At 42.0% G+C, this 25,117-nt stretch overlaps 1 protein-coding gene across 1 annotated transcript; it reads left to right on the top strand.

Annotated features, from left to right (window-relative positions):
* The first annotated feature begins 371 nt into the window (after nt 1–371).
* On the top strand, nt 372–24,729 carry Tmem165 (transmembrane protein 165). The gene is made up of 6 exons (XM_028780758.1): nt 372–833; nt 12,923–13,148; nt 19,170–19,345; nt 19,698–19,877; nt 23,186–23,291; nt 23,962–24,729. Exons 1-6 carry the CDS (start codon nt 627–629, stop codon nt 24,036–24,038), a joined length of 972 nt encoding a protein of 323 aa, XP_028636591.1. The 5' UTR covers nt 372–626; the 3' UTR covers nt 24,039–24,729.
* Nucleotides 24,730–25,117: the final 388 nt, after the last annotated feature.

Raw genomic sequence — 25,117 nt, 5'->3', positions numbered from 1 at the left:
ATTCTGTGCAGGCGGCACAGGGACTCGGTGAGGGTGGGTGGATCGTAACTTAAAGGTGTGGCAGTTCCTTCCAAAGAGTGCCACGTAAGTAGCGGCGCTGGGACTCACTTGACAGTTTATAGAAGTGGAGGTGGCGGCGGCTTTAATGACCTAAGGCTCTTGAGGAAGTTCTGGTAGGAGCCTTGCAGCCTGACCTCTTCAGGGCCGAGAGGGTAAAGGGTCTCTGGTGGGGCACGAAAGGATGCAGGGAGAGTCAATCATCCGTCACCAGCTACCTGCCCCGGCAAGCCGGGTCCAATAGGACCAGTGCGCGAGCCGCACCTCAACCTGCCGGAAACGTCATGACGCCGGGCTGACGTCGGACCAATGGAAGGCCGTCCTGGCCAGGGGGCGGGGCCCGAGGAGTTGGGCCGCTGAGGCAGTTGGAGGAGTGTGTAGGTTCTGCTGCCCGGCTGCTGCGGAGCGCCCGCCGCCGGTCTGTCCGAGTCTCCGCGTCCCGCGTGCTACAGGCTGCCCGCTGTGCTGCGGCGAGGCCTGACGGACGCGCCGGTCGGCACGCCGGGCTCGACGCTTCCCTTCGCCTGCACTTCCTCCTGCCACAGCGCGGTGCCGGCTGGGCAGGCGGGATGGCGGCCGCGGCCCGGGGGAGCGGCCGGGCCCCGACGCGACGGCTGCTCGTGCTCTTGCTGCTTCCGTTGCTCTGGGCCCCTGTCGGGGTCCGCGCCGGCCCGGAGGAAGACCTGAGCCACCGGAACCAGGAGCCGCCGGCGCCCGCCCAGCAGCTACAGCCGCAGCCCGCGGCAGTGCAGGGCCTCGAGCCAGCCCGGGCCGAGGTGAGAGCCGAGGCTGGTGGGGATGGGCCAGGCTGAGGCAGCGGAGCGGGCTGCCGGGTACCAGGCTCCGGCGCTGGCGGCGCCGCCCTCTATCTGAAGCGGCTGGGGGAGGGGAGCCGGCCCCTGCTAGCCTCGCTGGGAGGAGGGTGACAGGCTGCTTTCCCAGGCGCGGCCTGGCTTTGCCTGACTGCTTGGGGGAAGGGAAAGCGAGAGCCCCAGCCAGGGGTCCCCAGAGGTCCTCTAGATCGCTGGTACCGACAGGCTTGCTCTGGTTTCTGCGTCCTGCTGATCGAACGTGCCAACCTGAAAAGACTGGAAATAGTCATCCCAAGAAGAAAGTTTTTAGTACAGAGCAGCTGGGAGACTGACTTCTCGGACTTCTCGAAGTATCATCACATCCGTCGTGTCGTTGTTGAAGCAACCCAACCAGAGATGCTCACCCGAATTCAGCTCGACACACCCTGTGGTTCTTTGTCAGATACAGTAGTCTAGAGATTATGCATTGCCACCCTCCCTTTTTAAAACGTGCTTTGGCTTGAAAGAAGTTGCCCTTGAACGCAGAGACTTGTGTCTGATGGTCGAGTGCTCTATAGTGAGGGATCACAAGACTACACTTATAAGTAACCCAGAGCCTCGTGGTTTCTTTAACCTTTACCAGATAGCTAGCAATTAACCTTTTAATCTATGTTCGTAGAATTTCTCCTTTCCATGCTACTTTCCTCCGCGTTAGACTTCATTTCCAATTTCGACTCCTGCATTCTGGAGTTTTTTAGTCTCTTATTAGGGTCCATTCAATTTTCTACTTCCATCCCTATCTGCCCTCTAAGAGAATGGCTGTCTTGACTTCAGTACAGATCATGGTGTCGGCGGGATGGATGATGCTCTCTTCACCATTCTGTTCTAGCTAAACCCCAGTTCTTTTAGGGACCCACCACTGCCTCACTGTTTTCTAAACCAGTGGCATCCAGAACTGAAACCTGACATGTGCTTTCTTGCCAGCTTCCCCTAAACAAAGACCTTACAACAGAATCGAAGCTTGAGGCCTGTGGGTCAGGACGCTTCCCATCTTCAAGAGCCAGCAGAAACGTCTGGAACCTTTCCCAAGATGCCCTTGTTAGAAGAGCACTTTCTGAGTAATGGGAGTTTTCATTTCTTCATAGTTCATGTTATATTGTTTGGCCTTTTCAGTATTTTGTTTTTCTATGTAGTATCAGGAATTTCTGTGATTCTGAGTTTGGTCTTTACACAGCAAGTACTTTCTAAGAATTGTCTGTCCAGAATGTAGTAATGGTCTTGAGAAATAAGGAAAAATTCTCCTTACTGGAAGTACTCAGGAAGAAGTCAGATAAATAAGCACCTGTTGGGAACTTTAGTTATAGTGAAGTTAAGGTTGAGTGAGCTGTTAAGCAGGCAGAGCTGGTGACATTTCCTGCTTGTGGATAGGGCAGTGCAGGTCTGAGAAGAGTGGTGGTTCAGAAAACCTAATTCTTAGCAGAACCAGAGCTGGAAACCAGATCCCTGCTTCTCATCCCACCAGGAGCTGTGCTGTCTGCACTCCTTGCTTTAGCTTGAATTCCCCCCACCCCCCAGCTATTTGTTTATTCTAATGGGTTTTAGTGTTGATGGTTAACAGTTAAGCCTTTTCTCTTGATGCCCACCTCCAACTCCTTTTGAGAGTTTTTATGTTTTATCTGTTTTTACACTCTTGCTTCTGACTTGGTTTCTTGTTTTCTGTCTGCTCTTCAGCGTGTTGATGACTTTAGAACATTGTTATATCTTATTCTTTTTTCTCTTTCCTGAGACCTTGTATGTTGTTGGCATTTGATAAGTAATTTTGTATGAGAAAATTCTAAGATTTTACACTTCAGTTCTTAACAGGTTTTAATTACCTTCATGGAAAAACTATAAAATGAAGTCAAGCAGGAAAAAAAGCTTTTTTAAGACTATATATCCAGCCTCCTTCTACTTACTAAAGGATTTATTAGATGAAGTTAAGAAAAATTCAGCTTATATTATGTGCTATCTGTGATTTTGTTCATTAATTGATTGGTTTTAGCTTAGAAAATGAACTGCAACTGATTATTTCATTGTTGATTCTGGGACCCTTGTAAAGTTTAACACAGACACTCAGACATACAGGTGGGAGTGTATGGGCAGATTAGAAGTGTTTGAGCTAGAGTGGCCTTCAGGTAGCTGTACAAGCCAGGTGGCAGATGTAGAAGTGGAGTCATTGGCCCTCAGAGTTCAGGGCTCTAGTTGTTTGACATAGAGGCACTGGGAGGGAGGGGCTTCTCTGCTCACTCTACCTCCTTCAACCTTGGATCAGCATTGTTGCTGCCATTCCGATGACGCTGTCAGCCATAGTCTGTCTATAGATCTGGTTCTGAACCTGCTCTGAAATGCTGAGTCGGCCTTGAGCAACTGCCACAGAGCTCAGCATCAGAAGCTTGCTTTAAACCAGTCACCACTGGGAGTGAAGCAGCCCTCGGTGCCAGAGTGCAGTTTATGAATGTATAACTTTTTAGGCATTTCATGGAGGTCATAGTCATATTACAGTTTTTGAGACAGAAATGCTGGCAGGCACAGCTATATTTATTACAGTCCTTTAGGGTCACAGTGGTAAAGACCTATATGTTGGCCTCAGTTAAGAGCTCTTACGGATGCTTGTCTTTGCAACTAAGGGGTTGCAGACGCTATGGTTCATTATTTTAATATTTTCATATGTTTTGGTAGTTCTTTCCCGTTAGGAATTGACAGTCTATATTTAATAGCAAAACATTGTCTCATTTTATGTTTTTGCATAACTTTTCACGTAGTTATAGAGTACAGTGAAAAAATATTTTCTAATATGTTTCTTAAACCATTTAATAACAGTACCTCTTGCTTCTGTGCAGTGATATAAATGATCAAAGTGCAGTTTAACAATGATAAAAACGGAGTCAGATTTGCTGAGTATCTGGGTTTCAGCTGACTTTGCAGCTGTATGCAGTGGATGATTTAAAAGGATGGGATATCTAAATTTAACCTTTTGAGGCCACCGTGTTGAAAGTGAACTGTGAGAATAAAGGGGGAAAGCCTGTCTTCATTGGCAGGCATTCTGGTAGAAGAGACAGTGCAGACAAGTAGTTGTATCTTACTGGGTTCAGAAGGTGGCCAAGCTTTCAGACAGGGTTCTCTGTATGTCGAGTGTTCTTTGTCTTTATAATCTAGTTATAAAAGAAGGCCAGTGGTGATATACAGTTGTACTAGCCCTTGGGAAGCTGAGGCAGGAGCAGTGGTGTTCCCTGTGAACATACAGTCATGAATAAACTGCAGTTTCTATGCTGCAGATAGTGACCTTAGTTTGGTCCTGGTCTTGTTTCTTTTCTGGGCAGACTATAAATCCTGTATGTTCTGATGGAGGAACTAAGCTGGCTGCAGAGCACTGCTGGTAGACCTACATACACAGTCCTGTTATCTGGTCTTGCTGAGGTCTTGTTTTCACACTCTCCTTGCTGTTCGTTGCTTACTCACTGTGCAGGCACCTCCACAGAAGCCATTGTTTTCCCATTTTCATTAAACTGCATTCTTTCTGTGTGTTCTTCAACACCCAGATCTCAGCTTCTTCATGATAGTGATTGATGCTTTGAGCTGTGAAGACTTGAGTTTCCCAAGGTGACCTCTGCATGAAATGATGCTTTTGGTACTCCATTTATTTGGTGTTATTAGGTCATCAAAAGACCGCTTAAGAAAAATCAGTAAAACTAAGTAATCAGCTCTAAATATGTAAACACGTAGTAGAATGGTTAAGTTCATAAAACAAAGTTGCTAAATGTTAATCAAAAATAAATCTTACAAAAATGTAATTGTTAAATGTATACTCTAATAGGAGTCAAATGTAATATTAGTAAAAATAAAATAATATTTTAGGTCACCCAGAAAGTCTCAGACATTGTAATGAAAACTTGCAGTAAAATGCTTTATCAGGTCATGGTGGCAAACACGTGTAACCATAGGACTGAGTTTTACATTAGCCTGTGCTGTGTTCTTGCTTAGAACTTTATTATAGACCCAGCCCCATAGTAAGATGCTACTCCTGCCCCAGTCTGTAATCACTGTGCTCTTTTAAAATTGGGTTTGTCTGCAGGGCCATTGTTGTAAGTTGGATGGCTTTTTGTTTTGTCTCTTTTGCATATTTCAATATTTTCTGGAAAGGCTTGTTCTGACTTTGTCAGTACTGTTGAGACTTAGCTAGTTCTAAGCATTGCTTCAAATTCCGTATCTCTGAACATGATGTCACCTTTTACTTAATAACTTCTTGTTAAGCAATATATAAATTTTAAGGGGGATGGAATCAGTCTATTGGTGGCAAAGTATAGATTTTGTTTCAAAGCAAGTATCCTTCCTGGTTTCATCATAAGTAAAGGAGAATACAATACAGTCACATGTGTGTTCATTAAACTATATGGCTAGAATGGGAATTGCATCTTTGTTGACATTTCCTCTTGATAATGGTGTGGTGGGTGAAACACACTATAATCTCAGCACTTGGGAAGCTATAATAGGAGGCTTCAGATTGAGTGCAGCCTAGGCTATGTAGTGAGACCTGGTCTTCCAAGAACCAGAGTTTCCTAAGTGAGAATTTATGTGTAGGAGTGTGTGTGTGTGTGTGTAATATGAGACAGTGGGCACAAGTGTGCCATGATATATGTATGGAGTGAGAGGGTGACTATTGTTTGTCTTGGATTCTCACTGTCCGCCGGCCGTTTGAGGCAGAGTCTCTTGTTTTATGCTGTGTATACCCTGCTGGATGTCATGCAAGCTTCTGAGGATTCTCTTGTTGGAGGAGCACTGAGGTTCCAGGCCTGTGCTACAGCCAAGACTAGCCATCTTCCCAACCCTCTGCAAAGATTTTTTGTTTAACTACAAGTTGCTGATCCTGTTCTCAAGATGCAGTTTGTGTTTCATGTATTAAAATACTGACATAGTGGTGTCTCTGGAACACTCTAAGCAAACACTCTAGTATTTCATGTCTTCTTGTGGTGTAATGTGTAACTGAGAAGTGAACCCAGTGCCTGGGTTGAAACTGCACACCCTTCAGCGTGTTAGCTTCTGTGTTCATTCTGTCTTTTCACATGTTGGATCAGGCTGTCATCCTTTCCCTCCTTCCTCCTTCTCCTCCCCTGTTTTTGGTAGGAGGGGCAGTGTGTGGACTGACCCAGGGTCTTATGCCTGTTAGAAAGAGCTCCATCTTTCAGCCGTAGCCCAGCCCTTCCCTGCTCTGATCTCCTCTGATCTCCAGTGCATTCTGCCTTTGCTTCTTTCATTCTGTCCCTCCCGTTGTTTCCTTTAGTTCCACTTACACAGTTTATCCTATTTTGAGAAGGGAAGAACAAATGAGGGGCCTTAATTAGCACTACTTGGGCCCCATTAGTTTCTGTTCTGCGGCTTTAAAACTACTTCTGCTGGAGAGATACCTGTCAGCTGATCTTTGCTTTAATCTTTCATCATCTGAGTTCCCTCCTTGCCCTTCTGACCTTTTGAGACTTACTTATCTATAAAGAATACTAAGAGCAGCTAGAACTCTCACCTGCGGAGCCTTCCCTGCAGGCCTCCATCCCATCATTTTGAAGCACACTTGTAACCTAGCCAATTACTAAGGCCAGAGCTCTTTTCCTGTCTTCATTTGACATGACTACCTGCTTTCTTTAACGTTTTAAGCCTAACACCTCGGGTTCAGTTAGGATCACAGCCTTTATGGTTTTCTGCCAGTCAAGTGAATTGATGTGAAAATGACTGGCATCTACTTAGTAACTCAGGGACCCACTTAGTAACTGGTAGTTGCCCTGATGTTCGGTATAGTAATCAACAGTGTACTGTCACAGTCCAGTCAGCCTTTTCATTTCTGTCTGCCTTCTTCCTTTCTTCCTCTACCCCCACCACTGAATAGGTTTCCTAAGGTATCATATTATATCCCAAGTTTCTCTTTTAAAGAGAGGTTTTGCAGGGATTTGACAGTTGTGGTGACTGACCTGGCCAGTTAGCTATCTACAGATAGGTGTGGTGACTGACCTGGCCAGTTAGCTATCTACAGATAGGTTGGTTATCCAACAAGCAAGATAATTCTCTCGGGTATGGCCTCAACATACTTTGGCAGCTGTACTTTGTGCTTTGTAGGAAAACCTCCACTTTGGCCTTATGGCCTTTTAAATGATTGAATGTGCTGCTTACGTTATTCCAGGTACTCTGTTACTTAAGGCAGCTGGTTATAAATTATAACCACATCTGAAAATTGCCTGTGTTGCAACACCATACTTAGTGTGCACAGGTGGGGAGACTAGAGCCCAGCTAAGGACATCCATGAAACTCGCAATCCCATGGGCTCTTCCACTGGATATGAGGAACCAAGACGACAGTGGCTCTTTGGAGTCCTGTGGGGAGAGGAGCACAATTGTTTTCACTGGAGCAGAAAATCGCTTCACTGAGCAAACCAGCCCATGTAGAGCATGGGTGCATGTGTAATCCTAGTCTGTTAAATTCTACAAAGTAACATCCTGTGTATCTAGAAACCCAGAAGCATGCAGCTAATACTGAGGGATGAATTTCTGAAAATATTCCTATTCTTCAAGATTCTTAGCTCTAAGGCCCCTCCCAGCCCCAGGGTTTATATAAAGAAGAATAATGACTATGATTTTACCTTGAACATTAAGGAAACTCAACCTTCTGGTATATAGTTCTTTGTATATGGTTAGGATGGCAAGAAAAAGCTATAGGAATAAACTATTTCTATTAGATTACACATAGTTGGGCAAGCATGATGCCTCAGATGTTTCAGAGAAGAGCTGGAGATTTGGGAAATAAGTTTTACACTTCCATATTTTAAATATTGTGGTTTTGGGTGCAGATGTGTAGATGAATCCAGTGAGGCATCCTTAAGTGAGATGGCTCCTTTGGAACACTCAGCAGCATGGCCACTCAAGTGTTAAAGTGTAGCCTGTCTTAGTTAGGGTTCTACTGCTGTGAACTGACACCATGACCAAGGCAACACTTATCATTTAATTATTGCTGACTTACAGGTTCAGCGGTTCAGTCCATTATCATTAAGGTGGGAACATGGTGACACGATGCAGGAGGAGCTGAGAGTTCTACATCTTCATCTGTAGGCTATTAGCAGAATATTCACTTCCAGGTAGCTAGGACTAGGGTATTAAAGCCCACGCCTACAGTGGCACACCTACTCCAGCAACCACTCCCTGACCCAAGCATATACAAACCATCAAATAGCCATTCTCAGAACAATGAGAAAAGCACCTGGGAATAAAAATACAGTGTGTGTGTGTGTGTGTGTGTTGGGGGGGGAGATTTTCTTCAGAGAGGTCTTTGAAGTGATGCATACAAGGTATTCATACCTGGGTGCATGATGGCAAAAATCTAGAAGATACAGAATTCTGGCTGTATGATGAGAAGTACCGCTTTGCCTTCTCATAGTCTAATTTGTGGCTCAACAGACCAGATTGGCTGGCTGGTGTTTTAAGTAAAGTTCCTTTAGAACAGAGCCATGCTGTTTCATAAAGTATTTGACAGCTGCTCCTCTGAGGTTATAGCAGCAGAGTTGTAATTACCACAGGAACTCTACAGTCCACAGAGCTGCAAAGTAGTTAGTTCTTTAAGGAACAGTGACTTACCCTTTGTGATTCTAATTCTTTCTCTGGAAATGTCCACTGTTTCTTGAGACCGGGGTGCATTTAGAATCACGTATATAACTTCCTTCCCTCTCTCTATATGATGATGCCATATATCATAACTGTTTCATCTAAAGCATTTTAATAGTTTTTCAATATTAGTATTTATAGAACATTATTATTTTTATACCTCCATAATCTTGAATTTTTAAAATTACATTTATTTATCTGTGTATAACTGAACCATCTTTACAGCCAGCATACTTTATAAAAATATTAATAGATCCCTGTTGGTTAGACATTTAGTTGCTTTGTCTCTTCATTATCAGCATTTCATTGATACTTGTTTCTACTACAGAACTTTCAGCTTCCTAGTGTTCCTGTCCTCACCTTTGCTGTTGTCAACCCTTCTGCCACACACTATCATGGTTCCATGTGGCTGGATGTCAGGGACTGAGGATAAAAAGGGTTTGAGGAGTCTGGACAAACGGAGCATAATGAAGAGCACTGGGAAGGGAATTCTGACTGACTGAGGCTGTTCTCAAGCTGCCAATGACTGAGCAAGTGGGAGTTATCAGCATATGACATACCACTGCAAAGATAGTATGGAAAAAATGGTAGACGACTTCTTGGCAATTTAAAAAATGCTGCATATAAATTAAAGCTGCATCCTTGCTTTCTCAAATAATTTTGCCAGTTTTTTACTTTTTAAAGTGGAAAAATTTAAACCATTATAAGGCAAACTTTTTTAGCTTCTGGTGTTTTGTGTGAAGTGTTGCTGTGCTGGCTTCTTTGGGAGAAAGGAGATTATTTTAGGAACTAGTGTGATTAGATAGAAAGTATTGAAATTGAATAGATACAGGTAAGGGTTTACATGTTGTTTCTAGACGTAAACTATTCTCTCTGCAGTTCATCAGTGAAGTGACATGAAGTAGTTCATTAAAGTCTAGTGAGCTGGTTCTGTTGTGTTTTATAAGATCTGAGTGTTGCTGTATACAGGCATAGCCTGAGGGCTTGACTCACCTGAAACTCTCACAGTTTGGGGTCATGGCTGCATTAGTTGGCGGATGACTAAGGTCATATTGGTAATGCTTTGGATGTGAACCCAGGCAGTCTGATTCCAGTGCTGTGGATTTAGCCACTCTACTAAGTCAGTGAAGGTTTACCAGACCAAGGAGCCGTTCCTTCCATGGTGATCAGTAGATAAATGCTAACAGATTCTGATCTAATTAATATTTCATTTTTTTTTAAAAAAAATGAGTATTTCACATAGGAGTTGTCATTGAGTTTTATTGCTGTGAAGAGACATTGTTACCAAGGCAACTCTTATAAACAAAGACATTTAATGGGGCTGGCATACAGCTTCAGAGGTTTAGTCCATTGTCATCATGGTGGAACCATGGCAGTGTCCAGGCAGACGTGGTGCTAGAGAAGGAGCTAAGAGTTATACATCTTGATCTGAAGGTCACAGGAGGAAACTGTCTTCCACAGGAGTCTGGAGGAGTCTCTCATGTACCCTGCGTGGAGCCTGAGTCTAGAAGACCTCAAAGCCTACTTAAACAGCAACATACTTCCTTCAACAAGGCCACACCTCCTCCAATAATGGCACACTTCCTAATAGTGCCACTCCCTATGGCCAAGAATTGAAACAAATTAATTTTTGGGTGCCAAACCTATTCAAACTACCACAGAAGTATATTGTATTTGCATAATTTCTACGCCTCTCTTTACCCCCTCTGACGCCACTAGTGTCCTCTCTCAAATTTATACATTGTTATATGTACATTATGTATGTGTGTGTATATACACACAAATATATGATTATACACGCAACCTACTGAGTCCAGTTAGTGCTGTTGGTCTGTACTTGTAAATGCTCACGCTTTCATCCATAGGTAAGTGCAGCTCAGTGTTCATCAAAGCAGCTTTTCCCAGCAGTCAGAGGCCACTACAGATACCTGAACTGGTCAGAATGCAGAGAATAAGTGCCTGTGGGTGGCCCAGCCCCAAATGGGACAATTATGATGCTTAATTCTGAAACATCTCTGTCTTGACAGTATCCCGATAGTTTGTTTTTGGCAGTCCAGGACTGGCTTGGTAAGTGGAGAGAGCTGTAGATGTAGTGTTCTTGCCTTCTCTAGGAAGGATTGTGTTTGTCTTACTTCATTGTGTGTGTGTCTGGACATGCAGATATGCACAGAGATCAGAAGGCAGCGTGGAGGAGTCGGTTCTCTCCTTCCACCATGAGTCTTGGGCATCAAACTTAGGTAATCAAGTTTGACAGCGAGTACTTTTATTCAGTGAGTCATTTGCTGGACTTACCCTTAAAATACTTTATGTGTGTGTGTATCTATGTGGTGGTGAATGTGTGTCACATGCATGCCTGTGGAAGCCAGGAGAGGGTATGTGATGGTTTGTATGTATTTGGCCCAAGGAGTGGCACTATGAGGAGTTGTGGCCTTGTTGGAGGAAGTGTGTCACTGTGAGGATGGGCTTTGAGAACCTCCTTCTAGCTCCACGTGGGAGCCAGTCTGTTCCTGGCTTCCTTTCGATGAAGATGTAGAACTCTCACCTCTTCCGGTGCCATGCCTACCATGCTCTGGCTTGATGATAATGGACTGAACCTCTGAACCTGTAAGCCAGCCCCAATTAAATATTGTTTTTATAAGAGTTGCCTTGGTCATGGTGTCTGCTTACCTAACTCAGACAGGATGTCTAATGTGAAATGCCTTGTGTAGATGCTGAGGACCAAGTCTGAATCCTCTTGAAGAGCACTGAGCCTTCTCTCTTAGCACCTTCCTTTATTGTGTTCTTCAGGCAAACTTCATTCTTTATTTCATAGAAGAACAGACTAAATAATATGGCCAAGGACTAAAGGCTTATAAAACCATGAAAATATAAAGTGTTTATTTCTATTGTAATTTGATTTAAAATGCAAATTTTTCTCTTTTTCAAGGTTTGGAGCTAAGTGATCTTAAATGATATATATATCATTTAAGATATATGTATGTGTGTGTGTGTATATATATATATATATATATTTTTTTTTTTTTTACTCCTGAAATTTTTCTTGAACTTCAGATCCTGAAATTTTGAGAAGTCTTTCATAAACACTTTAGCTTTGTGTGGTGGCTGATGCTTGTAATCAATCCCAGTACTTAGGAGGACAAGGCAACAGGGCAGTGACTTTAGGACAGCATTAGCTGATAGTCATTTCCTGTGTCGTATAGACACAGGGGAGTGTAGGGAGGAAGGGTGAGGCAGTCTGGCAGGTAAATTATGTGCTTAGGATGCCCTACTTGAAGTGCCTATGTGTTTTGGGGTGCTTAATGTTCATAGGCTATTGGACTAGCTAGAAGCTCATTTTAAAGGAATCTCAGCATAGATAAAGCTAAAGTGCTGATAGGAAGACAGCCTGTAAAATGGTCCTTGCTTAATTAATAGTCTGGGTTATTATAGTTCTGTTGTGTCTTGTAGTGTTTGAAGTCAAATTTATGTCCTATGTTAAGGAATAATGCACACAATAAAAATTGAAGGTGTTACATATAGTATAGATAAAGCCGCATAACTTTCCCAGTTCTGAAACATACGCTCCATGTCTTGCTGGTGTTTCATCTGACCTTAGAGTTCCAGCCAGTGAAGTTTGTTACTAAGGAGCTAGGAACTAAATATATTAGATTTCACAGGTCACCTCTATTCCTTGAGCTACAGGAACTCTCTGCTGTACAGTCTTCCTTATGGCTTTTCCCTCTTCCACTCTCCCTTTCCCCCCTCTTTCTATTTTTTATAATCTCTAAATTGTAAACATGCTGGGTTGGCCTCTGCTGGCTTGCCAATCCCTATTTTAGAATCTCTTCATTTCAGGTGATCTTTAGAGATCTATGCCTTCTTACAGGGCAGGACCTCAGAATGTTCCAGTGAACTTTGGGAGGCCAATTAAGTTTTGTCATACTTTCATGTTAATACCTACCAAGCCTGCTTTGCCTTTTTACCAAATGACATTTCAAGATATTTTTAGAGTTCATCATAGACCATCTGCACATGTAGCTATATTAAACCTTGTCTTAACTAAAGCCACCTCTGGCTGGAACCTCTGAGAGCCTTTTGGATCCTACTCAGTCCTTTACAGTGTCAGTGAATGCTTGATAGACATACCAAGTCTTCCCAAATTACTAGTAAAACTTGAATGAGAGAGCAATCAATTGACTGTCAGGCGTGCTTAGGATGTCTAGATGTAATGCACTCTTCTGAATTACTTTGTATAGAGAGCTGGGTTATGGGCTGTTGTTATTACGAATGGCATTCAGATAAAGCAGTACATTCACTGGAATGACTACCACCAGTAATAATAATAACTACTCTTCTCATTAAAATAAAAGAATGTCAATTAAATGACTTAAAAGTTGTGTTTATTTTTTTAATTTTCAGAAAGGATTGACACCAGCAGCCCCAGTTCATACCAACAGAGAAGATGCAGCTGCCCAGACGAATCTGGGATTTATCCATGCGTTTGTTGCTGCCATATCAGTTATCATAGTGTCCGAACTCGGTGACAAGACGTTTTTCATAGCTGCTATCATGGCGATGCGCTATAACCGGCTGACTGTGCTAGCTGGTGCTATGCTTGCTTTGGCCCTGATGACATGCTTGTCAGGTAAGGGTGCTTTACCGGGGAGCACAATGAATTGAGGGAAAGTATATGTGTGGCTTGAATCACCCAGTTAACATTGGAAACTGCTTATCCCCAGAATTAAGTAAACAGCAAATGGTTTCAGTATATCACATTACTAAAACCCAGATTTTACATAAGTGGAATTTTTAGTTATTCAGAGCCAGAGCCAAATACATATTCTCATCATTTATTCACTGGTAGTTTTTATCCTTAATTTTTATTCATATGTAAAATTGATTTATTTTACATATATGAGTGTTTTGCCTGTATGTATGTAGGTGTATCATATATGCCTGGTACCTGCAGAGTTCAGAAAGGATTTCAAATGGTGGTGACTCACCTTCTGGGTGTGGGGGACTGAACCCAGGCCTCTGCAAGAGCAACAAGTCCTCTTAACCACTGAGCTATCTCATAACCTTGATTCTTATTTTAGGTATATGAGTACACTGTCGCTGTCTTCAGACACACCAGAAGAGGGCATCAGATCCCTTTACAGATGATTGCGAGCCACCATGTGGTTGCTGGGAATTGAACTCAGGACCTCTGGAAGAGCAGTCAGTGCTCTTAACCTCTAAGCCATCTCTCTAGCCTCTCTAGCCTTGATTCTTAATTCCTTAATTTTATTCTACTTCAGTGGTTTTTGTTTTCTTTTTCTTCAGTCCAGATAAGCTTATTTATATTTGCAATTTTGGAAATAGGATTCAAGAGCCCATAGCGCACTGCATGCTGTCTTCCTGATGGGCACAAGGGAGCAGACTAAGTGAGCTTTCAGCTTACTTCCACTACACTGTTTCTCACCCTGCTTTCTCCCCTGCTTTCTGGCTTACTGCTTTATAGGCTCTAGTGGTAAGGTATTGAGCCACAAGAAAGTCAGTTTAATACGCAAGTAACTGGTGATTGTTTAGTTGGTACTTCAGAGCCACCTCAAGAGTTAGAGCACAGAATTCCGCTTGAGCCACAGTTGGGGTTGAGATTGACCTCCCATGGTATACCCTAGTAAATAAGTCAGCTAAGTGCACTTAATGGTTTTCTGTCTACCTTATAATTCTGTTTTATAGTGATGAGATAATTTATTTGGAAGGCTTTGCCATTTACCTCTTACCATAATGAAACTAATTCCTTAAAATGCAAAACAAGGTCCATTTCTGATTCTCTGTTGCCTTGATTCTTAATTACAGCTTGTATTTTTATAAACATTCAAGTATTCTAGAGATTTAGAATTAAAAATTAGTATAAGTATTAATATTTCATAGTAGCAACTAATTTTCTGTTTAGAAGTAATATGTTACAGAAGAGGGGATTAAAGATTGTAAGAGCCCAAGGACGTACAGTAGAGTGTCTCCTGGACATGACAGGTCCCTGTACTCATGAACGCACAGCAGCTATGGTGGCCAGCACAAGACCAAACTTGTCAGCATTCACTTGTGTAAACCAGGAAGGGGCTCATGACCCCCATCTTAAACTCAGGAACTGTGGAGGAAGAGTCCATTTTCTTTAAGAGTGTAGCTTCTGATAGGTCAGCCGTTTCCTAGTAGATAGCTTCATACCCAGGAGTATATAGTCTTGATGAGTTCTTTAACTTAAAAAAAAAAAAGAAGAAGTTGGGGTGTAGAGAGGGTGGGAGTGACCTGGGAGAAATTAACAGTGAACCCTTCGTATATATTTATATTTCATATAAAGATATACATTTTTATTTATATATCATATATATTTGAAAGAAGTAAGTAATATTGCAAGAAATAGACTTGAACCTGGTGATTTCACTTGGGATGTGCTGTCTGAAGGCTGTCTGGAATGTGTGTAGTGCTGATGCTGCTGGCTTCACTAGCACATGGAAGTGCTTGCTCCTGGTCTGTGATGCAGCATGCATCTGCGCAGCTCTGCAGTTCTCCAGCTGTCAGTTCTCCCAGTTCTGTGCGCCCAGTCCGGTCCTTTGCCTCACTCTGCTGTCTGCTGTTCTTCTCTTGCCCTCTCCTACCTCCTGCCAGCCATGAGTCCTATTAGGACCTCAACATCTTTGTATACTTTATGCGATGTTATCTTAAGTTTTGTAAATTTAAGGAGTTTAAAAATACCTCATTTCTGGTATACTGTATAAAAGTAAAAACACTTTTTAAAAATAATTTAAAAATATACCCAATGCAGGGCTGGAGAGATGGCTCAATGAGTCAGAGCACTTGCTATGTAAGAATGAAGACCTGAGTTTTAATTCCCAGCATCCACATAAAGCACATAGCTGCCTGTGCTTGTAACCCAAGCATTGTGGAGTGGAGACAGTGGTGTTCACTGGACAGCTGAAACTGCTGAGCTTAGGGTCAGTGAGAGACCTGATGTCTTCCTGTGGCTTCCATGTGCACACACTTTCAACTCAGGAATATACACACTAAAAATGCAAAAACAATAAAAGAATAAAGTCTGAGGCTGGAGAGTAGATTAGCTGTTAACAGAACTTGCTGCCCTTGCAGAGACCCAGGTCTGACTTCTACCACCTACATGGCAGCTCACAACCATCTCTACCTCCAGTTCCAGGGCCTCCTCTTCTGACCTCCTCAGGACAGGCACGCATGCAGACAAAACACTGGCATCCATGAAATAAACAAACAAATGAACAAAATCTACCATATCCAGTGAATGAATGAATGAGTGAATAAAATAAAATAAGATCTACCCACTAGAATCTTAAGTACCACTAGCCTCTGTCACTCCTCTGAGGAAGCACATGAGCTTAGCAGTTGGGAGTCTGTGGGATCCGTTCTTCCTGGGTTGATTTCCTCATGGAGCTCTGCTGCAGTGACTGTTAGACAGCTTTGTATGTGTCCTACTGGTCTATCTTCCTGTAAGAAAGGTATGCATACTGTGCTGTTAGTATATAGTTAAAGTAAATATGTCACAAGTTTAATCATATTTTAAAATGGGAACTTGACCCATTTTATGGTCAGTTTGTGAATGAATATTTATTGCTAGAGTGAAGTAAGATAAAACATCAACACTGATTTTTTTAAAAAAATCTTTAATAGCTGAGATGTTATATACAAATAAATAAATAGATATTAAGGAATTTTTGTTACAGTCATTCTACTCAGTTCAGAACTCGTGAGGTCAGGGTTACATCCTATGATGAAAAATCACCTCTAATGATGGATGAAGGGGTAGCTTGCTTAGTAAAGTTTCTGTGTTACTTTTATGAACCATCAAGTATATCAAACAAAGTTTTTCTGAAATGTATCAAATTACTGTTTTTATACATGATAGTTTTTTACACAGAATTTTAAGTACTCTACCTATTATATTTAACAATGGTGGAGAAAACTGAAATATTAATATTGACTTGAGTGAACTGCTATGACTTAGGTGTTTGAGAACCAGGAAAGATTTTATTTATTTAATTATCTGTTTATTTATTTATTTACATTTTCATTTTTTGAGATAGGGTTGCTCTGTGTGGCCCTGACTGTCCCAGAACTAAGAGATCTGCCTGCCTCTGCCTCCCAAGTGCTGGGATTAAAGGTGTGCTTCAACACCACCTGGCTTAGAAAATGTTTTTAATGAAGGAAACCAGAGGAACAACAAAAAGGAGGGAAAAAGCCAAGCGTAACAAACACCAGAAGGGTCTGTTCTCAGTAGAGATGTGAGTTAAAAGAGGGAAGCACTGCCCGGGTGCTCCCTACCCCAGATGTCACTTGTACAGTTTAGCCATCTGCAGCCAGCTGTAGTATTCTATAGTATCAGATGGAAAGCTCCAGGGAAACACAGTTCTTAAGTTTATACCATACACTGACCTTAGTGTGGTTCATCTCCCTGAACACAAATGATCCTTGTCCAGTGGGGTCCTACACTATATGCTACACCGTTATTTAGTAGTTCCCTTGATGTTCATGTGGCATGCTAACACAGTTGTGTTTCAGAAGCCACAGAAACATTGTTACACTTAACCACTGGCACCTTAGGAAGCGTGGGATGCAGAGGATGTGTATGCAGGAACCTAAAGCATAGATGATGTGTGTGCTCCTGGGCCTTGAGACAGGAGTGCAGTGGGGCTTGGACGTATCTGGGTATCCAGGCACTCACTGGAGGGCTTCATCATAGTTCTGTGTGGGTTGGGAGCATATTGTATCTGAGGAGAAAAAGAGAATAAATTTAGGGGATTTCAAAAGGTTTTCTAAATTTTATTTCAACGCTTAATTTCCTTATGGAAGTTTTCTTTTTCTATTGTGTGTGTGTGTGTGTGCTTGTGTGACTGTGTGACTGTGAGTGTCTGTGTGTGTAGTACATCTGTGGAGCTCAGAGGACAGTCTGGAGTACTTGTTGGTCTTTGCCTCTCACTTGAGACAGGGTCTCTTGTTCACCACTATGTCTATGGTCCCATATGACCACTAAGATGATGGATGCGTGCAGCTATGTCCAGCTTGATGAGTTTATTCCAACTCACATCCTCATGCTTACACAGTAAATACTTTACCCATTGAGCCATTTCCGCAGACTTTTATGGAAATAATTTTAAATCCATAAAGCCATACAGATAGAGTATAATGATACTGATATACTGTTCTTGCTCAGATGTGTACCTACTGTTACTACCTTACCTGATTGCTTTAGCATTTGGGTACAATCTGTGTAAAATATTTGAGTATGCTTATATATTATTATTTCTGTGTCTAGATAAATAATGTGTACTTATACACACACAATTTACATCTATATTATGCAGAGAGAGAGAGAAACAGAGGGGGGGGCAGGCAGGCTGACTACCATACCACTTGGACAATATCCAGGCAAGGTCAGATGTTTGATTTTCTATTTTTAAATCTGAAATACAACCTGGACTTTTATTATACTTTATGATATCAACAGGTTTTAGAGAATAGTGTCATACCTTCTCTCATACCCCATGGGCCTCGTCTTTTTGTGTGGGATGTTTCTGCATAGGTAAGCTCAAGTTACATATTCTTGGCTAGGAGCTGCAATGGTGTCATGTCTTCAGAATATCCCATGGAATCATGTGGCATTCATTTTTTTCCTCATTCATGTGACAGGATTTTCTTACTTAGTCTTTTCCTGCAGTTAATATCCTGCCTGTGAAGAGATACTGAAATACAATACATACCTTGCTCTTTACCAAGATTTCCCCAGAGATTTAGTGTAATTCTTGCATATTTTCCCTTGATGCTTTCAAAATGCTAGCTTCCTAATTGTGGCATGTGTTCCAGACATGTGACCTCTGGCCATGTGCACTCCTTCCTCCTGCTCTTGTGCTCACAAGCTCTCTCCATTGTCCAGACTGGCCTGTGGGATCCTGTCTGGCTGCCTTCCTTATTCTTGTGGCAAGTTCTTGCTCTTCTCAACTTCTAGTAATAAGAAAAATCTTACAGGTACATTCTATGCTTGCTTCATGGCTTCTGGAAAGCTCCCAAAGTGCTCTTTGTTAGTAAAATGTCTGTTTCTTGCCCTTTCAGAAGGTAAGAGATTGAAAATATGTCAGATTGATATATCTACACATACCTATAAGGAACTTCTAGTGATACACTAAATTTACATAGTCAAGAAAGAGCAGTTTGAGTTATGTTGTAAGGTACTCTTGTCCTCCTTGACCTTTTAATATCTGTGACAAAGAAACATCTACTTATGGAGTAGAGTGTGGCTTCCAGTTTATAAAATCTTGGCATTCTTAGAGGACAGCATAGCCCAGCTCAAGTACTGTGCCTAGCACAGATGTAAGGGAAGTCAGCCGTTAGTTGAGTATGAATGGAGAACCAGTCAGCATATTAAGTAATGTCCCTATATAGCAGGTGTGTATGCCATCGAAGTGAGGCCATACCTGTCTTGGGAAGCCATTCTAAAGTTTGTTGTGGAAAGAAAGAACCAGAAGTATTTCAGGTTGTTACATATTTGATGTGTCTAATATGAACCAGTTTTCCTTCAATAATAATGTAAAGATTTTTTGATATAACTGTTTCTTTGGTCTGTAGTAGAAACACTGTTAACACTGTTGACATTTCCTTACAGTTTTGTTTGGCTATGCCACAACAGTCATCCCCAGGGTGTATACATACTATGTTTCAACTGCACTCTTTGCCATTTTTGGCATTAGAATGCTTCGGGAAGGCTTGAAGATGAGCCCAGATGAGGGTCAGGAGGAGCTGGAAGAAGTGCAAGCAGAGTTAAAGAAGAAAGATGAAGAAGTAAGTTGTAAAGTGTTGTGTACACGCAGATTAGCGTCATTAGTTCCCACTTGTATATAGTAGTGCGGCTCTGAGGTTGGGTTCCTGTGAATGTGGCAGGGAGGGAAGTGTCCACCAAACACAGTCAGCTTTTTAGGTTGATGGCGTATGTTGAAATCATGGGAACTGTTCTACATGCTTCTGAAGTACCTGCATACTGTTTGCTGAGGAGTGGGAAAATTGAGTGTATGAGGCTGGTGGCTAAAGGGCAGCTGGAAGATTTTCTTTGGAGACTATGCCATATGATTTAAAAGTGTCTTTGTGCTATATTGAGAGGCTTACTTGGGTTAATGGTATTTTTTATTTGTTTCAGTTCCAGCGAACCAAACTCTTAAATGGGCCAGATGTTGAAACTGGTACAAGCACAGCAATACCTCAGAAAAAGTGGTTACATTTTATCTCACCCATTTTCGTACAAGCGCTCACATTAACATTCTTGGCAGAATGGGGGGATCGCTCTCAACTCACTACCATTGTTCTGGCAGCTAGAGAGGTGAGTGTGTTTGACCACGTCTATATCAAGAGCATGGTTCACATTTCTCCATACCAGGGGTCAGTCACGGGTTGCAGGGGACTACCCACACTGGAAGTTTGACACATCTGTTCATTTTATGACGTAGAATTAGCCTCCTGAGTTTTCTGTCTCTAGTTCTTGAACACAAATTTAATTTCTCCTTTCTTTTTGTCTTGCTGAGTTCTTTTACTGTGTTTTGCTAAAATAAAGCTGTGGCTTTATTGCTTTGTTGCTTGATTTTCTGCTCATGACTTCTGTATGCTTATTGGGAATATAAATTAGTATATCACATGCTTATTATCCTAGCACTGGGGAGTCTTACAAATGCTGAACTTGAATTAGTATGTAGCTAAGCTACATACTAAGACTGTCTTAAAAATAAAGAAAAATGAGCCAGGCAGAGGTGGCTCACACCTTTAATCCCAGCACTTGGGAGGCAGAGGCAGGCGGATTTCTGAGTTTGAGGCCAGCCTGGTCTACAGAGTGAGTTCCCGGACAGCCTGGGCTACACAGAGAAACCCTGTCTTGAAGAAAAATAAAAAAAATAAAAAAATAAAAATAAGAAAGAAAGATGTAAAACCCAGCAGAATTTGTGTCACCAGGGGGATTTGGTCACTCATCATTACATTGTGAGCAGCTCTTTAGACACTTTTCAACATTGCTTTAATGGTTCAGAGAAAATTTCCAAAGTACCTTTACCTGTTGAGTTCTCTCACTGACCCAAAGAAGGTTACTTTTAAAATACAGAAAAACCAATTTGGATTTAAGGACCTCAGAGTGCTGACAGTGCTCATCTTGGGACTGCTCCTGTCGTTCTTCTGTAGAGCAGTTCTGGTCCACCTCAGCTCTCGTGCTGACTCGGCAGTGTAAGTTAGAGGACACTGTCCAGCCCTGAGAGAGCAGATACGAGCTTAGAGAGGTGGGCTTCCTTGTGTCAGGGCCAGAAGGGAGCTTGTCTCTGTCTCACCTCTGGGTACATGTATTTAGAACTCTCCTGGTTTGCTGTTGGAGTGGGGATGGATCACTGGGAGCGGCCAGTCGTCTTCACAGGTGCCAACGTCCTGAGGACGCCTGCTCTTGATCTTAAGTCTGTATCAACAGTTACACTATTGCATACTGAAACATTTAAATCCTTGGAAATGTCTGTCATAAAATACAAGTTTAAAATAGGAAGCATTTCAGGCCAGGCCTGAAGTCATAGGGAAAAGTTTGTCAGAGAACTTTAGAAATGCTTTATTTGGAGATGAAAAAGATTTAAAAACAAAAAAAAAAAGGATCTTTCCCATTTGATTCTCATAAAGCAAACTTTAAAAATTCTCCTTAATGGTTATGCCCTATCTTCATTTCTATTTTTCCATCAGCTCTTAGAATTTCAGAATTGGGCCTTGAAAATGAGCCCTTGTGGTGGAAGAGGTCCTGCCAGGGTCCTCTGGCGGGGCACGGCTCTTCAATGAGCCGTTCTGTGGTTTCTGTCTCCAGATGGGACACAGCAGTGCAGAGGCCTGTCTAGCCCCAGCCAGCATCCTTCCACATCACCTGCACTGCAGCAGTGTTTAAAAACCTCTTAAACTGTCTGGGTTTGTTCCTTTAACATTAATCTTCTCATGAATCATGCCGTTTTGCTTCTGAAGGATCTTTGTTAAAATAACTTTATTTAACTCAGTGATTTTTTTTTCCCTAGTATTTTATTTTCAGATGGAAAAACTGCTCTGGAGTAGCAGTTTGTAGTAGTATAGTGGTCCTTCCTTAGGTTCAGCCTGTAGATGTGTTGCCTTTTAACTTCACCGCAGCTGGCTGCTGACCTGCTGCTCCGCTTCCTTCATCCCAGCTAGCCACACTGTACTCCTAGACCCCAGCATCCCCCCGACCCCTGTAATGTAGATCTTTGCCTTTCTCGCAGCTCAATTTTGTGAGGATTTTTTGCATTACTCCCTCTACTCTGACTTTAAGGGGAAAATGAAACCCCTTGCTTGGTCTATTCTTAATTTCCCAAAGTTCAAAAACATTGTGGCTGCTTAAGAGGACTGCTCTGCTGCCCAATTGCCAACCTCACAGGGTGGGATTTAACTTGTGATCTATGTTGATTAGGTTATGATAGAAGATCCCACTTAAAAGAGTTGGGGCACCATTCCCTGGTCTAGGGCCCTGGACTATACATAGGTGAGCTCAACACACGCAGTCATCACCACCCGCTTCCTACTTGTGGATGCCAGTGACCAGCTGCCCCAGGCCTGCTTTCATGGCTCTTCCTCTGGGATGAACCAAAATATACCTACCACCTTTTCCAGTTTTGTCACAGGAAAAATAAAGACATCAGAGATGTTCACCAGTGCTCAGACCATCTTTTTTCATCACGTGTCTTCTCAGTTACTTGGTTGTCACACCTGATGGCTTTCATAGTATTCAGTGTCCTTCTCATCTATCTGCCTTTCTCCTGCCTTCATCTCCTCTTACCCCTGTCCAGTCAGCACTACTTCTTACCAGAGTTGTTATTTCTCCTGGGCTTACTCCCATCTAGTTCATTGTCTTCATTAAACTTTGATAGCAGAAGTCTGCTTGTGCTAAAGCCAGCCTAGGTCTTAAGACAAAGGATGGCTTCAGAGTTCATAGGGACCTCTTGTAGTCAGGCATTGAGCCTTGGCCTCTGGCCCAGGACCTGAGTGGCCACCTCCAGCCCTGCACCCCATCCCAGGCTCCCACCTTCCTGATGTCCTCTTCAAGGACTTCTCTCCAGAGCCTCTTTGTCTCTCGGTAGAAACATTCTAATGTTCTGTCCGTCTTCCTCCTTACCTACTCTTCTGGGTTATCTTTTCGTAAAGACTTCCTGTTCATTTTAGTAGTATTTATTCCTTACCTTCAGCGCATGAGGGTTAAGGATCAGGATTTGTTTTTTCGATACAGGGTTTCTCTGTGTAGCCCTGGCTGTCCTGGAACTCACTCTGTAGACCAGGCTGGCCTCGAACTCAGAAATCCACCTGCCTCTGCCTCCCAAGTGCTGGGATTAAAGGCGTGAACCACCAACGCCCGGCTAGGATCAGGATTTCTGCTCTCAGGAAGCACAGCAATACAATACCATATAAGAGTTATACATTCAGATCTATCCTTGTACTGTCCACATTCCTTGAAGCAACTATTTCCTGTGTAATAAAGTCAAGTATACCTGGATTTATACCAGCACTTCTGGTGTTTGTGGTTCACGTCCCATATCCAGTTCTATTTAATACTGACCTTTCTCCAACTTAACATCTCCAACTTAACAAATTAACACTAGCTACATCTGCTTCCAGGATCCTTACGGTGTAGCAGTGGGTGGCACTGTGGGACATTGCTTATGCACTGGATTGGCAGTAATTGGAGGAAGAATGATAGCACAAAAAATCTCTGTCAGAACTGGTAAGGCCTCTTTTTTTTTTTTAATGAAAATGCAAACATCCTCTGTTCTAATGCTTGAAAATCATGGAGATAATAGAACGCTAGCTCTTGTTTTTCCAGAGACCACTTGACCTCTGTGCCTGACCTAGGCCTCGGTATGCATTGCCTGTTACTGTGCTCTGACTTCTTTTCCTATATGTACAAATTAGAAAAATCACAAGTTTATCTAAAATATGGCCAAACTCGTTTTGTAAGCCAGTGAAAAACTTGTAGAAGTATATGAATTTTGGCCTGAAGTATTTGATAAGCAGACCCTGTCTGTATGAGACTTGAACATTTTCAACATTTAAAATGGGTTGGGGTTGAGCTTATGGGGCATCAACTAGCATTCTTGGCAGCAGTACTTTTTATATGCTGTGCCATCTGGATGGCCCTATAAAGACCTGAGTGTTTAAGATGATGAGTTGCTATAGTCTAACTGCTGCTTACCAACATTTGTTTTAACTTATCTTTCTATAAGTAGTGCCCAGAGAACAGGTCTGGTTTTAAAGGGAGAAAAAAGATTCAGGAATGCTGTGCCACTGACATTGTTTGCAAGAGCAGTTAATGAGAGCGAGAAACAGGGACACTTGGTTTTGTTTGTACGTCACAGTGGAAGGAATGCTGACTCACTTCTCTCTCTCTTTTCTAGTGACAATCATCGGAGGTATCGTGTTTTTGGCGTTTGCATTTTCTGCTCTGTTTATAAGTCCAGAGTCTGGTTTTTAAAAAGCTAGTCATCTGTATTCAGCTTAAGATGTGCAGCTCTTTCTGTACTTAGTGTACATTACAACTAAAAGTCATGGAAAATACTGTATTTTGTAGCATTAATTTGTAAGTTTGACCCATTTAATTATTATGCCCAAAAGATATAATCATTGATTTTATTTGTAAAAATTTTTAAAAAGAAGTTTGACTTGAAAGTGTGGGTTCTCTCTAGCCTAATTATGTTGACACCTCAGCCCCCACTTCTGCTTGACACACATGTCCACTGAAGTGAGGCTGACCATTGAGTTTTCATGTAGCATGACCACTTTATAAACACATTTTCTCCTTGGTCATTGGAGTGTTTAATGTATACCTTAAGCATTTCCGTGGGGAAAAAGAATGAATTATTTCTACTTTTAAAAACATATTCCTGAGCCAGTACAGTAATCAGTAGTTCTATCTTGTCTTTGGGAATTAGGATTAAACAGAGGAATGAGTGTTCCTGCTGTATCAGTAACAAGCGATAAGAGTTGCTGGCTAGGTCCATTCTTCCTCTTATTTTAATTGGGTAGGACACCCAATATTAAAAATAGTCAATATTTGACAACATGGACTTACCAAATTAAAAGAGAATACTATGAATGTATTCATATTTTTCTATATTGAATAAGCAATGTAACAAACAATGTAAATAAAAATGGTATAACTAGTACTTGTTTTTCTTGTGTTATGCAAAATACTTTAATTTACCAAAATAGTGATATTTTCTATGATTTATTACACTGTTATTTCCTACAAAGAACTAATATATGCAGTATAGTGCAAAGCCTGAAGTCATTCCTTAGACTAAGGTGGTTTCCCTTGATTATAGCAACCTCAGCAATCAGCTAGTGTATTCTGACTACACTGGCGCCCAGACAGGAAAGGCTGTTTTCTCCCAACCTGTGTTCTAGTGTAATGGGACAGCACTGATGTGAAGGCCAGTTCCTCCTCCTGTGTGGAACATGATACAATAATTCATATTTACTGAGTGATGACAAATGTCCACAATGTAATTTGTATTTGAAGAGATTCTGAAAACTATTGAAAGTTATTTTAGT

Source organism: Grammomys surdaster, unplaced genomic scaffold (assembly GCF_004785775.1).
Source record: "Grammomys surdaster isolate TR1022 unplaced genomic scaffold, NIH_TR_1.0 372, whole genome shotgun sequence".
NCBI classification, from domain to species: domain Eukaryota; kingdom Metazoa; phylum Chordata; class Mammalia; order Rodentia; family Muridae; genus Grammomys; species Grammomys surdaster.
This window is presented reverse-complemented; position numbering and strand designations above follow the sequence as displayed.

Coding starts and splice junctions, on each gene's coding strand:
- Tmem165 (XM_028780758.1), top strand. CDS start 627: ATGGCGGCCGCGGCCCGGGGGAGCGGCCGGGCCCCGACGCGACGGCTG. Junction 19,346..19,697: donor TAAAGAAGAAAGATGAAGAA/GTAAGTTGTAAA, acceptor TATTTGTTTCAG/TTCCAGCGAACCAAACTCTT. Junction 23,292..23,961: donor AAAAATCTCTGTCAGAACTG/GTAAGGCCTCTT, acceptor TCTCTTTTCTAG/TGACAATCATCGGAGGTATC.